The following is a 15,589-nucleotide window of genomic DNA, read 5'->3' as shown; positions in this document are numbered from 1 at the left end:
TTATCTGATAATATCAAACCTTTCTGATGGTAATTGAAATGTATCAAATTTTCTTGCCATGTTTTCTTGTATTAGCGGAGACTGATGATCAGTCGACGTGACACGAAGACGCGACCATGAATAGGAAAAGGGACAAAGGATTTGAGAGCCCACGGCCATTTAAATTATGAGTATTTTTTATTTTCAAATCATTCTTGGACATTTGCATGAGTAGAAGTGTGTTGTGAAATGTTCTCATCGTTATTATGGCTTCTCATGTACGACCCACCAGGTTGTGTGCATCAACAACATCAACTTCCAGAGGAAATCTGTCATTGTGAGTAGAATAAATTGATAATATTAATACACTCTTGTAAATATGCGATACTTACTTACTTATAGAGTGCATCCATCAACACTCATATGTTTATGGCAGTGCTGTATGTGGAAAAACCTGAACAGGACGCTATTGTACGCACAATTGTTGATAATATGTATACAAATAATGCTTTGCCTCAGCTTATATATTCTTATTCCTTGTGGAATAAGAATATATAAGCATACAGAAGCCTGTTTCCGCCACTGAAAGAAAAAAAAAGTCGTAATGGTACGTAAAAATTATGAGATAAGAATGTCATAATGAGATAAAAAGCCGAAATTATGAGATAATGTTATAATTATGAGATAGGAACACCGTAATTATTACAAAAAGTAGAAAATACGAGATAAAAAGTCATAATTGTGAGATGAGAAAGTCATAACGAGTTAAAAAGCTGAAATTATGAGATGAAAAGCCATAAGATAGGAAAGCCGTAATTACAAAAAGTTGAAATTACGAGATAAAAAAAAGTCATAATTATGAGATAGCAAAGCGTAAGTATTACAAAAAGTCAAAATTACGAGATAAAAAGTCATAATTATGAGATAACAGGTAGGGCTGTCAAAGTTAATGCATTAGTTTAGAATTTTCCTTTAACGGCACAAGTTTTTTGGACGCGCGATTAAACGTGTGCACATCCTGTTTGACCCTCGGCTCATACCGTAGTTTGAGGAAACGTAGCAGTGTGGCAGATGATGTGAAGCCAGAAGAAGGAAGAAATATTGAGAAGAAATGGGCAAATAAAAGGGTATTTTTAATGGTAAGTTTAGCTTCCCAGCTCTGGCAGATGCCTCTCTCGACAAAACTAAAATTATTTGTGAGTCGAGTTGTCACAAAGTATGTTGCTGGGAAGAAGAGAGAATATTTTTGCTTTGAACTGCTAGCTAAAATTTGGGCTAGGAGCTACTAGTTAGGGGCAGGCATAGCCTATGACAGCTATTTGGGGGCATGTGTCAATGACAATAGATCTAAATAGCGTTAGATTTTGCTAGTGTTAGCAGCTGTTAGCTAGTCACCGGGAAACATTTTCAACACACATGAAACATACGGACATTATAGCGATCTGATTTATCTTATTTATTATGTATTACTATGACAGGAACAATATAAAATTAAAAGCACTATCAGAATACAGACCCACCATCCGCCAGTATGAGCCTTGACTTGTTTTTTTTTTTTTTTTACCAACATATATGTACATTAGCGCTCAATAAGGTCATCAAATCTTACCACATTGTATCAGCATTTGGGACCAAATACAAGGTGAAGGAAAAACCAGAAAAACAAAGTAAAGTAGAGATGCTCCGATCAGGGTTTTATGCTGCCGATACCGATACCGAACATCCATAAGTGAAATTGGCCGATACTGATACTGAAACCGATCACGTGTAAATTTTGAATGTGCTATTGGCTATATGAAGGGACAGCAATTTTTTTTTTTTTGTGAGAGCTACTATTACAAAATGAAAATGGCCAAGAACTACTCATTTTTGCAATATTTATTTTCATAGCTTATTTCAACCCAAACAAAGCAAATATGCGTTTACCAAAATGCTGGGATCCACAACTCACAGTTTGTATTTCAGAATGTATTTCTTTCTAGTGTTCTCACATTATTAACTGAAAACCTGAATGAAAAGCAGGCTTGCAGGCGCCTCATGTGGTCGTGGGAGGCTGATGCACTTTAGTGACCCCTGGGCTATATGATATGAAAGGGGAACCATAAAATTTAGACAAAAATTTTGACTTACTTTTTCAAAATCACAGGTGAAACTTCAGACCTATAAGTGTTGCAATGTTGTTGTAACATTTGATAATGAGGTTCGCGCAGAAGTGAGACCTAACAGCAGTTTTGGACGGCTCTGCAAGCTGTGTTTTACAGAGTTTTTTTTAACACAGAGTTCCATTGACATCAATGCAACCCGAGCTTCCTTATATGGGCATTCCCAGGCAAACACAGTTGGCCTGTCCTCCCTCTGCTCTGCTTGGCTCTGCTTTGTTTGCCGTGTTAGCACGTATGGCTGCCAGGAAATGTTTTTGTGGGCGTGCCTAAAGAGGCAAGCATCAGGCAGAAGGTTGAAGTTGCTGATTCTTGGCCAGCAAGAGAAAAATATGCTCATCTGTCAATGACATTTCACACGGGACTGTTTTGTGAGCATGGGCCAATACGAAGCTAGACTATCCGTCAAACTGTTGCTGAAGTCCGATGCCTTTCCAACGTTACTTGTTCATGTTGAAGAGTCAAAACGGCAAGCTAAAATAGTCTTATGGCCCTGTCACACCTTGACGATTTAACCAGCGTACGCCAACGTATGAAAAATTTGTCGAATGTTTATGTCGAATAAGTTATGGGTAAGATTTCTATAAGTTAAGAGCACGCTGAAGCACGCCGGGATACGTCGTAGTACGTCTAAGTCATCCAAAAATTTTGTGCATGCACAAAACTTTTCGACGTATGTCAACGTATGATTCATACGTCCCGCATACGCGGGCAATAAGTTATGCGATTGTTGACGCCCGTTCACACACGTTATTTGTAAGTTACGCACAAGTCGTAATACGTCAACATACCTTGAGACAAAACTGTCTTCTTGGCTCTCTTCTTGGCAAGGGTTGGCTGAGAGGAGATGGAGGCCACTGGGGAAGCAGCTTCCGATACCATTGACGATGCCTGAGAGGCGTTAGAACCTGCGTCATCTCCGTCAGAGTGAGAGTGGGAGGGGGAGGCTATGAGTGGTGATGGATCCTTCTTACGTCCTCGCCCTTGGCTTCCGTCACTGCCCTGATACTTCTTGGCAGCGGTCTTCGAAATTTTCTTCAGCATGATATTGATGTTGACACTGTGATGTCTAGTGAGGTTATGATTTGAGTCATCAAGTGGCAGCCTTTTTATAGGCTACGGCACGTGATCGTTGTCCATACGCTGCCGTGTGATTTGCATAAGTTAGACTGGTGTTGGACATAAGTTGTGAACGCCGGCAACAAAACACGCTAAGTTACTAATACGTCATGTATACATCAAACTCGTTATGAATACGCTATGCATACGCCCAAAATGGAAAAAAACTTAGACAGTTCAACGTATGCCATCAAAATGATCACGTCGGGCATGCACTGGCTAAATCGTGAGGTGTGACAGGGCCATTACCTGTGCATCGTGGGAGAAGATGCATTGCAAATTTTAATGGTGCATTCAAGGACCGTGGAACAAGTCGGCACTTGCATAAAACATGCAAAAATTGTGGGATTTCTTACTATATATTATTTTTTGATTAAAACAATGGCCCACATTGCCAACATTTGTATCCCTTTACCAAAAAAATGATGTCGTTATTTACAAATGATTTCATTTTAATTTTTGTGTTTTTTAAAATTATTTTTTAATAAATAGTCGAGTGCCATGGGACTTTTTATTGTAATTTAGAGTTTGTGTCATACCTATGCCTTTCCTATCTCATAATTATGACCTTCTTATCTCATAATATCAACTTTTTATTTAATATACAGTAGTAATTATGACTTTCCTATCTAATAATTATGACTTTATATCGTAATTTCAGCTTCTTATGTTGTAATTTGGACTTTTTATCTTGTAATTTTTCGGAATTTTATTTCCAATTATGATGTTATCTCATAATTTTGACTTTTTAATCATTTTTACTTTTTATATCACAATTATGACTTTCCAATCTCATAATTATGACTTTAGGATCTCATAATTATGACTTTTTATCTTGTAATTTCAACTTGATCTCTTAATTTTGACTTTATCTCTTAATTTTGACTTGAGCTCATAATTATGACTTTTTATGTCATTATTATAACTTTCTTAGTTCATAATTTACACTTTTTATGTCGTAATTATGACTTACCACTGTGATATTTTTTTCTTTCAGTGGTGGAAAGTGGCTTCCATACAAACACATCTCGTCTTAAAGATAATAGCACCATTAATATTGTGTGCATGGAAACGTGGTTGTTGATATGTTAGCGCTGCTGCTCTGGCTCTCTAATACAGCGGAACCTTTTAATCATAACGTTATTTCAAAAAGTCCAAAAAAGCAATTTTTCCCATAGAAAATAATTCAAAACCAATTAATCTGTGCCAGACACCCCAAAATATAAACAAATATGCGTATTTAAGCACATTTTTAATTTTTTGGTCCTAATTTTGTTTTTTTTCAGCATAAAAAAGGCTAAATGAAGTAAAATACAAATTATAAGGCATTCACAAGACGCATTCAAAGACGTCACTGAGTGTCAGTAATGTTACATTGATGAGACAATCGTCACTGCAAGAAGTACAGTACAGAAACAGGAAGTAAAAACAAGGATCTCTCCCAATGTGTGAGTCTATGTTATGTCTTGTTTATGTCTTATTTTCTCCTATCATGTCTACTATATAGGGTAATAGGAGTGTAAAGGTGACTATAGGGATGTTATTTTATGCCGAGAGGGCTCTAATAATGTTAAAAAGCGTATTTAGAAGGTCGTAAACAGGTTTTCTATGCTGTAACTACCAAAGTATTTGATTTATAAATAAGGAATCCTACTTATCACGGTCGGGTTTGGAACCAATTAACAGCCATAAATTACGGCCATAAATCCTATAAAAGGGATTATTGTCCAGTACTACACTAATTGGCTTTGTCATGTATGCTATATATAAAATAAAATACAAATGGAATGAACTTGAACTGCTTTGTCCCTCTCATGTAATGGTAGGAGAAATGCTAGTAATGCTGTTCAAGTTTCAGTAACCAATATGAAACGGCTAATTGTTTTTTTGTTGTCCTGTTTTGAATCTTTTAGGGCTATGTTGAGCTGACCATTGTCCCTACCGTAGCCAACCTTAACAGGATTAAGTTGAACAGTAAACAGTGTCGCATCTACAGGGTCCGAATCAATGACCTTGAAGCCTCCTTTATTTATAATGACCCCACCCTGGAAGTGTGCCACAGCGAGTCGAAGCAGTAAGTATGACAGTGTGACCATGTGATATTTCAGTTTTTCTTTTTTAATAAATGTGCAAAAATTTCTACAATTCTGTTTTTTTCTGGCAAGATGGGGTGCTGAGTGCACATTAATGAGAAATAAAATGAACTTTTTTGATTTTGGCAAATGGTTGCAATGACACAAAGAGTGAAAAATTTAAATACTTTCCGTACCCACTGAATGAACGCTCAGTAGTCTTCAATTCTCCACTGGATGGGACTGAAATTGAGGACATGATTGATCCATTTTTCCATACAGAAGGAACCTGAATTATTTCTCCAGTGCCTACACGGCAGCAGTGAGTGCTGTGGACCCCGATGGAGGACACGGGGAGTTGGTCATCAAGGTTCCTTCTGAACTCTGGAAGCAAGGAGATGGTGAGGAATGTAAAGGGATAGCTTACATACACTCCTCATGGCATTAATGCCATATTCATTTGAATTATTTCCCTGCTTCTGTGTCCAGGATGGAATGATAATACAATGTACTTCTCAAGTTACACGCCATCCAGTGTCTCTGAGTTTATGCTTTTTACATGCTCATGTAGCTTTCGCAACCATTGGAAATGCTAGCCAAATCTGTCTCTCGGGCTACCTTATCATGAAAGCTGTTTTTGTCATGTACCTTTGGTCAGTTCACTTTTATGATGCAACCTTCCAACTTCACAAGTGCTCAGAATAGAGAGGCAAAATAAGGAAAGGATGTTCTGATTTTGATGGTTGAACAATTATTTTAATCCTAATGGCAGCAATGAGTATGAAATTGTAGTACAGTAATCCCTTCGCCCATTTTAGATTAGATTATTTTTGTTCTGTGGCAAAAAAAAACATGGAAACATGGAACCTACAAAAAGAAAGATTAGACTCTCTGTTCATCAGAAAAAAAAATGTTTCTACTTTTGTAATCAGCAATAGAACACAGGTGAGTTTTAGGAAAATATCAGTTCCAACAACAAAGGAGAGGAAAACAGCTTTTTGTAAAAAGATACATTTTAATACAAGCTTAACTTTCACTGTGGCACAATTTTTTTTGTTTTGTGAGAGCTCAAATATCTAAAAACTGTACCACAACGACAACAATAAAATGGTTGTTTTACATCAAAATCACAATTTACAAATATAACACCATTAACTATTTACAATTTTCACATTTGGAACTAAACTGTGTGCGTGCGTGTGTGTGCGTTTGCATACGTTAAAATTTCCCTACAATGCGTAACTTTCTGCACACTACAGTCCCCTATGCACTTCCACTTCCTCCTTGCTGTGTTTTAATACATGCAAATGAGCCATGGCGAGCTCTTATCAAATGCACTTCTGCCACCTTGTGGCTGTTTTTATGGCTTAAAACTGCAGTGACAGTGACATCTATTAGTGTGCAGTTGCGTCATCACATCTTTCTGCTTCTTGTGCAAAAAAATGTGAAAGACGTATAAATACGACTTTGGGATCGGGAGTTCAGGTTTATTAAAACATAATACGTCTTTGGTATTGAATGAGTTAATGAGGACAAAGGGCGCAGAGAAAACAAGTTATTCAAGTTTATTAATGAATAAAGTAAAAAAAAACAAAAAAAAACCCTCCTTTGCCCAAAGAAAAGGTCCTGATACGCCGGGCCAAAGAAACAAAAGGACAGCGAGGTGAGCAGGCCAACCCTATACAGGGCCATTGCCCTGTCACTTCACCGCTACTCCTAAATGAGGAAAAAACAACTAAAACCCCAAACTAAACAAATCCGAAAACAGGAAACTGCTGTGACAATCAGGACCAACAAAAACTAAAAACAAGCGTAGCGTAATGGGGGGAAAAAGAAACACAGGCTGCTGCTGAGCATCCTGCCAGCAACCAGCATGAAGCAGCATGAGCCGGTGTGAATGAGCCTGCAGTGGCAAAGGCGGCATGAGCAGAGAGCAAGCCAATCAGCTGCTTCCTTCAAAAAAAACAAAGATCAAACAAAACAGTGTGCATACCTAACAGTATTTGACTTCATTAGCTATTTTTATGCTTGAAAGTGCTTAATTTAGGCAAAATGCATAAATTACCATAAATTTGCATATTGTTTGTACCAATGAAAGGGAATTTAACCACAAAACAGCATGATTTATTAATTTATATATTTTTGAAAAATTGTGAGTGAAGCTGTGAAATTGTAAGTGCAAAGTAGTGAGGGATTACTGTGTTGTTGTCCATTGTGGTGCTCCAAGAACTTCCCAACATGGTTTCTGATCCACCGCTTGTGTGCTTTTGTCCCCAGAGTCCCATCTTTTGAAGGTGTACATTGAATACTCATTGGACCAGCCAAAAGGGGGTCTCCACTTCGTTGTCCCTGATGTGGAAGGCAATATGGCCGAGAGAGGAGCTCACGTCTTCTCCTTTGGACACCACAACTCCACAAGGTATTTATAATACTTTGTCACACATACTGGACATACATACATTTCTTCACTGTTGTAATCATAATAATAACAATTTTAATAATGCATTCTTGTTGTTGTTATTATTATTACAGTTATTATTATTATTATTATTATTATTATTATTATTATTATTGTTAATACATTTTATTTGTAACTTAATCTCCGTTAAGGTAATTCGTAAAAAAAACAAAAAAAAACAGCACTGCTGAAAAAAGATAATTAAATAAAAATCTATGTGTAAACAGATAAAATATTAGAGATGCTCCAATCAGGGTTTTATGCTGCCAATTCCGATACCGATCATTCATGAGTGAGATCGGGCCGATACCAATCATATGGATTAACTTTTTCAATTCACGTATGATGCGTGGTATTGGCCAGGGCTGCTGTTAGATAATTCCAAGAGCGCCTGGCAAATAGGTAAGTATTAAAAATAAACATTTGCCAGATTGTTGCTGTTGCCTTTATTTGTGTGAAATGATTTTTGTACTATTTAACACAAAACTGAATTTAATTTGATGCATGATTTGGAATAATACGAATGAATCAACATGGAAGTAAAAAAAAAAAAGTTCAATGATTTATGTTTTACATTCAAGATAATACAATGAAGAGAATAAAGTAATACAAATAAATAGCTTTGTTAAATAGAAATCTGTCCTACTTAGAATAAATTCAGTGTCCATCACAGTGTTCATCAATATTAGAGCTGTCAACGATTTGTGTTTTCTTTATAACTGGCAATATATGAATTGTGCACTACTTTATTTACTGATTTCACTGACAAAATAAAACCACAATGAAACAGTCACTTAAATGTCCACTGTCACTGGGATGCTGGTTGAGCTGCTAAATTCAGTTCAAACTCACAGGTGATGCAGCAACGACATTACCGTACTGTCACGACCATAAGGCGCACCGTATTAAAAGGCGCAGTCTCAGTCATAGGTGCTATTTCTGTATTTAACACATACATAAGGCGCAGGTATGCACGCTAAAACATACCGTGTCGCTCAGAAGTCAGTGAGGAAGCGATAGTGCTTTATTTCTTTAGACAGATTAAGAACAGAACTCTCAGTTTATCAAACCCACTTGAAATCAGGATGGTCATCACTCAACACAACAGTCTCAGTCATGGTGCACAACTAAAAACATCACAGAGCAACGCAAAAAAAGACAAGACACTACCGCTACTTTTGCAGCACCAAAACACTACCGCAAAGCATGCTGGGGAACAGGAAGTGCTCCCAGCTTCGCTACAGTACGCTAGCATGCATGCTATTGTATGTTTTTAAAAAGCCAGCGGGAGCAAAACTGAGTTGGGTTGTACTTTATTGAAGTATTTAACAATGTACTCACGTTATTTTTGATCAATCCTCATCCATAAATCCATCAAAGTCCTCATCTTCTGTATCCCAAATGAACAGCAGGGCAAGTTCTCCATCAAACACGCCAGGTTCCCTCTCGTCATTGTCAGAGTCAGTCTCATTGCCCTGTGGCGCCTCAGAAATGATGCTGACTTTTGCGAAAGCTCGACAACAGTGCATCAGACACGTTAGCCCAAATATCCACAGTCCATTCACAAAATTGTGGCGTAAGTGGACCGTCGCTGCCTCCCACTCTTAGTGAATCTGTGTTCGCTAGCTGTCATCCATTGCTCCCATGCCGCTCACAACTTCACTTTAAACTCCGTGTTTACACCGATGTCCAGTAACAGTAAAAGCCGACTTCTCGTTCCCCGTTGTGTGTATCGCTACCGTGCTGGTCCCCTTCTTCTCTACAGTGTGGTTCACCGTGATGTCGAAAGTGAGCGGCACGTCGTCCATGTTGGTGATGTACTTGGGCTGGATGTGTCGGCAACGTTTTTACTGCAGTAGGAGCAGAAGATGGCCAGCTTTCCTTGTAATCCGCTGGATGTTGCTGCGCCACGGTAGTCCTTGCCCGGATGGATAGATGGCGCCTCTTCATAAAATATACCTATATAACTACTGGGAGCGTTCCTCAGTCATGTCCACCTTTTCTCTATATAAGCAGCGTGTCGGCAGGAGACGCTCCCAGTCAGTAAGATACTTTCCGACGGTTCTAACTGGTCGAGGAGCCTGGAAGCCTTTGCCGTGACCAATTAATAGTTCAATTTCCTTTGGTCTTTTCAGTTCCTCTAGTGGAACATTGGGGAAGAACTTTCCAAGTTCTCCGGGTTCGATAGTGTTTTGGACTTTGGTAATTTCATCCAGGCCATAGCACTGAAGTGCATACATTCTTGTTTCTCTGGATGTCTTGATTCACAGTTTGAGCCCATATCTTTTTGTTTTTACAGTTGTGACGATGCCCCCTACACCATGCATGGCAATTGTCACATTGTAGCCTCTTAATCCTAGTCTGTGAGCAGCTTTGTGGGTGATGTAGTTCGTATCTGACCCGAGGTCGACCATTGTCCCCAATTTCTCGTACTTGCTTGTAGTTACTTCTAAAAGCATTAACAGGACTGTCCGAGTAGTACCTGTCTTGTTTGTGAAGGTCCTTTTGGCCTCTTTGTCGCTCTCAAGTGTCACATGCCTTTAAATTTCCTCGAGATCTTCGGGCGACAGGTTTGATGGGATTTTTTTCAGGTCACTGGTGGTGGTAGGTTTGGGTCTCTCTTTCCTCCTCTCGCAGTCCTTTTCCTTTCTTGGCCAGAGAAAGTAATGATGGTCCCTTGCGCACTCCCTGTTATTACAGAGAAACGTTTTTTTGCACCGCTCCCCGATGTTGTGGCATTTCAAACACAGTTCGCAGGCACCTAAATCTGTGACGGCCATCCGTTTTTCATGAAGACCAAGCCCCCTAAACTTCCTACAGAGGGAGATCTTGTCTTGATGTCGCTCTTCCCCGCACACGATACAGGCGCCTTCAGGGTCCCTCAGTGAGGTCGATGTCTTGGTAACCGCTAGTTTTTTCTCAGCGGAGAGATCGGGTTTTCTTAAGCAATACATATTGCGTTGATGTATTTGTTCAAGAAGACTTTCTTGGTGTTTTAGAAATGCTAATAACTTGTTGAATTGGTTGGAGGTCGTAACACCATTTTCTGGTAGCCTCTGAAATTTTTGCCAATCCCTAAGTATGTAATTGGGTAGTTTGCTTTCTACTGATACTACGTTGAGTGGGTTTTCTGCTGCAGCAGGATTTCCCAATTCTGTTAAAATTCTGTAGATCTTTTCTACCTTCCTGATGAGTTCAATGACTTGTCTTGGGTTGTCTTCCTTTACTGGGTGCAGTCCTTGCAGTTCTTTTAGGATTTAAATAACAATGTTTGTTTTGTTCCCAAACGTGTCTTCCAAGACTCTGAATATCTCTTCACACGTACTGTAAGATGTCAGCCTTAACTCCTTTATTATCCTCTCGTCTATACTGTCTATAAAGCGAGCCTTCAAGACTTCAGCTGATCCATGAGGATTTGCTTGTCTCTGAAGAGATTCCCAATCTTTCTTCCATCTGTAGTACTTTCTGCTGCACCCACTGAAAACGGGTAGACGAGTTGCTTTAATTTTTACGGCCTGCATTTGAGCATGTTGCACTTGCGTTGGGTTCTGTCCTTGTACTGGTCTTTCTTCTGCCTCTGGTGCGTAAAACAGGCCTGCCCTGAATTCCAATTGGTTGCTGATTTCTTGGAGGGTTCTGGTCCTTGCTTTTGTTACCTCCAAATCCTCTTGGGGTACCCACGGTTCCCACTTGCCGATGGCCTGCCACGCTTCCGCGACCCGTCTTTTGCTTACAATCAGTTGCGCATTAAAGCCCTCTAGACTAATGTTATCCGGGAATAGCCTTTTAATGATGTTGCAGCCATCTTCAGCCTTCTTGATTACAGATAAAAGGCTATCATTCATAATTTTTTCCATGAGGACTGTCTGGACAAGCTTCTCAGTTTCAGTGTACCTTGCGTCGATCACTTCCATCGTTTCGTCTAATCAAACCATGAGCTCTGTAGTTTCTTTCCCATCAGCCGTCTCAGCTTCAAGGAGCCCAGTCTCATAATTTCCTTTCGCTTCCATCACTTTACAATAATCCCCATAGAGTAGGGTAATTTCTATTCGGATATTGTTTTCCGGTATTTTCCATGCTCGTTTGTGGATGTGGTTCAGTCTCTTTGTGAAGGAGTCTTTAGCAGTAGCCCACTGCTTCTTGAGTTTGTTTATCTCTGAAGGTGGATCCTCCATTTCACGTGGTTATCAACTGTCAAGTTCTTTAGGACTTTCACCAGCCTTAACTTGAGAAGGCCGAGAAGATTGCAGAGGACGCTTTATCAACTCAACTCCAGTAGATTTTCTTGAGTTTATTTTGCATCTCAACTATTTACAAGAGCACAGGTTAGGTTGATAACCTTAGAATCAGAGAGGAATAACGTCATTAGAATAGAATCAGTTTGTAACTTAGGAACAATAATAGCCGTCACATACCAGTGGTCTCTCCGGTCTTCTCTTGTTACAATCATTTGAACAGTTGTGACAAAGATACTCGAATTTCAAAAGATACTTTAAAATGTTTTCCATTTGTTTACTTTGTACAACCCCTAAGTATTAGTAATGTGTCATAGGTCTGTCACATAAGTATTGAAATTCATCACAATTGTCACATAAGTTCTAAACGATCAGCATCATCGTTGCCATAACAATTGTCATGTGCTTTGATAGATACACGTACAGTCATGTGACACTTATTTTAACAATATTCTCAAATAAGCCAAATTTGACAGAACAGTAATCGTATTTTTTGGTTCAGTCTTTGATATTTTGTAGAACCTGTTGGAAGCTTGTCCTTTTTGTCGATCGGAGCATCACAATAAAATACACAAGAGATGCTCAATATTTGCTTTCCGACCGATATTTGATATACCGATATTGTCCAGCACTTCTTAACCAATACACATACCGATGGCAGGTCACATGTCTTGTAATGAATGAACACAAGATACTACTTTTACTGTGATGCCACTGGATGCATTTCACAAAGACTATTTGTGCAAAATATGATATCTTAGACTTCTTCATGGATGCCTTAGGACAGGGGTCACCAGCCCGTTGATTGCGAGCTACTGGTCAGTCTTTGAGACTTTGCGGGTCGATCATGAGAATATTAGAAAAAAATGTGTTATTATATCAGCGCCTCCCGGAGAGTGACCAACAGGCATGCATTTTGACCCCTGAACACACCAGTATGCCTCGCCGCCCTCCAGGCACGCAACCCGCAAGCTCCCACCCCAAGCCCAGTCCCCAAAACCCGACCGGCGGTATCAGCGCACGTACACCGGATCGCCTCGCCACAAAAGCATGTAGCGGTTAAGTGAGGGAGAGAGACTGAGTGACAGAGCGCAGCAATGTGTCTGTGCACACAGCAGTAGTTATTGCATGTTAATATGGCTCAATATCTGCCTTTGCTACCTCAATATTAAGGCACAAATATAACTCCATAGACATGCACCTCCAAAAAAATCTTCTAGCTCCCGCACATTAGGGCTGTGTAGGGCAGCATTGCGTTGACTGGTCTCTCTCTCCTCACCATCACTCGCCCACGACACCGAGCCAACAAACCGAGATGAAGTTTGTTCATAGAACCCACGCCACAGACGAAGATCCACAAAAGTAGGGATGGCCAAATTGTGGCTCATGGTCCAACCGCGGGCCATGGCTCATTTGCCATTGCATCACTTGAGAAACAAAATAAAATAAAAAAACAGTAAAAATAGAGTGTACTGTGTGTGTGTATATATATATATATATATATACTGCTCAAAAAAATTAAAGGAACACTTCAAAAACACATCAGATCTAAACGGGGGGGAAAAATGATCTTGAATATCTTTCCTGATAATATGATGTATTAGTAACAAAATGATGCCACATAATTTGATAGAAATGAAAATGATCACCCGATAGAGGGGGGAAATCAAAGACACCCAAAAAATGAAAGTGAAAAATTCATGCAGCACACTGGTCCATTTAGCTAAAATGTCATTGTAGCAACTCAAAATAATTCTCAATAGTTTGTGTGGCCCCCACGTGCTTGTACGCATGCCTGACAACGTCGGGGCATGCTCCTAATGAGACTACATCATTTTGTTACTAATACATCACCTACTTATTATCAGGAAAGATATTCAAGATCATTTTCCCCCCCGTTTAGATCTGATGTGTTTTCGAAGTGTTCCTTTAATTTTTTTGAGCAGTGTATATGGTTTGGGGGTGGGTGGAGTAGATCTTGCGCAGGTTCACAGCCGAGACCAGGGATCCTGGTCTCAAAAAGGTTGGTGACCACTGCCTTAGGGAGACATTTTACCTTTTGAGACTGCACTTCTCCCCAGGTTCTGGTTCCCATGTGTGGACTCTTACTCAGAATTATGCACATGGAAGTTGGAGTTGACCATAGACGCCTCCATGGTCGCTGTGTCATGTGGTGATCTGGTGGAGACCATCTACACGCACGACATGAGGAAGAAAACCTTCCATTATGTCCTGTCCATCCCTACTGCGGCTCCCAACATCTCCCTGGCAGTTGGGCCCTTTGAGATCCTTGTGGACCCCTACATGCATGAGGTGAGTTGACATGTCCTGTGGTGGTTGTTTTAAAGGGATAGTTTTGATTTTTTGACATGAAGTTGTATGACATCACCCATCAGCAGTGGACTATATCAACAGTGACTTACCCCACATTTAGTCCTGCGAGTCCAGTTCTGGTCGGATTTCCGTGACGAGAAAACATAGTTCTGCTTAGTTGCTGGGTCATTCATGTGAAGAGTTTGGCTTCTCAAAATAATATGCGTTCAAAAGAGCAATACATTTGCATCATAAAAATGTTGTTATATTTGTCTCCCGCCGTGTCCCTGCCCACTGTCACCTACGGAGCGCCGCGGCCATCTTATTTACGTCTGTTCCACAGCGGAAGAAGATGTGAGTGTCTTCATCACATACACACGAATGGAGATGCGACAGTGCGCAGGGACACGGCGGGAGAAAAATGTAACTGAGCAATTTGTGAGGTCAGATTTTGAGGAGGCATTTTTATGATGCAAATGTATTTACTCTTTTGAACGCATATTGTTTTGAAAAGTCAAACTCTTTACTTAAATGACCCAGCACCTAATCAGAACTATGTTCCTTGTCACGGAAATCTAACTACAACTGGACTTGCGGGACCAAATGGGGGGGGAGGGTAAGTCACTGTTGTTATAGTCCATTGCTGATGGGGATGTCATACAACTTCATGTCAAAAAATCCAAACTGTTCCTTTAAGCCCGCTTGTATGCTTCTCTCCTCTCAGGTAGGAATTTTATTACATTTTGCCGTTTTCAGTTTCTACATCAAAGTACTATTTTCTGTTGAAGTCAATCTGAAGTGATGCTTGATCCTGGAGGTTCCGCTGTTCCGCTGATCAATCATTGTTGTTTTTGTTCTACCCTCAGGTGACCCACTTTTGCCTTCCGCAGCTGCTGCCGCTTCTCAAGCATTCAATGTCTTACCTGCATGAGGTTTTTGAGTTCTATGAAGAAATCCTGACTTGCCGCTACCCTTACTCCTGCTTTAAGACGGTTTTTGTGGATGAGTCGTATGTGCAAGTGTCCTCCTATGCTTCCATGAGCATCTTCAGGTAAGCATGGGGTACTTTATAAGACGGTGCTTTTGCTGCCCTGCCCATTTTAGACATGCCTAAAGAGGGAAGTCTTTATCTGAGGTGTGATTCATCACAGTTCCTTATGTTGTCAAGTGGGTGCCTACTAATTGGTTGTTACAAGAGGGCCCAAACTTTTTCCACTGAGGGCCACATACTGAAAAATAAAAGAATGCGGAGGC

At 39.9% G+C, this 15,589-nt stretch overlaps 1 protein-coding gene across 1 annotated transcript in view; it reads left to right on the top strand.

The window, feature by feature from the left end:
- The window catches only part of taf2 (TAF2 RNA polymerase II, TATA box binding protein (TBP)-associated factor), an 86,013-nt gene that overhangs the window by 405 nt on the left and 70,019 nt on the right, over window positions 1-15,589 (top strand). The window contains exons 2-8 of the mRNA XM_054780972.1: window positions 76-166; window positions 262-316; window positions 5,171-5,331; window positions 5,612-5,730; window positions 7,607-7,748; window positions 14,104-14,335; window positions 15,202-15,386. Of these exons, the coding sequence (XP_054636947.1) occupies window positions 117-166; window positions 262-316; window positions 5,171-5,331; window positions 5,612-5,730; window positions 7,607-7,748; window positions 14,104-14,335; window positions 15,202-15,386 (944 nt within the window). The 5' untranslated portion in view covers window positions 76-116. The remainder of the gene's footprint in view (window positions 1-75; window positions 167-261; window positions 317-5,170; window positions 5,332-5,611; window positions 5,731-7,606; window positions 7,749-14,103; window positions 14,336-15,201; window positions 15,387-15,589) is intronic.

This window comes from Dunckerocampus dactyliophorus, chromosome 7, assembly GCF_027744805.1.
Source record: "Dunckerocampus dactyliophorus isolate RoL2022-P2 chromosome 7, RoL_Ddac_1.1, whole genome shotgun sequence".
Taxonomy (NCBI): Eukaryota; Metazoa; Chordata; class Actinopteri; order Syngnathiformes; family Syngnathidae; genus Dunckerocampus; species Dunckerocampus dactyliophorus.
Note: the sequence above shows the minus strand (reverse complement) of the source record. Positions and strands in the feature narration are given on the sequence as shown.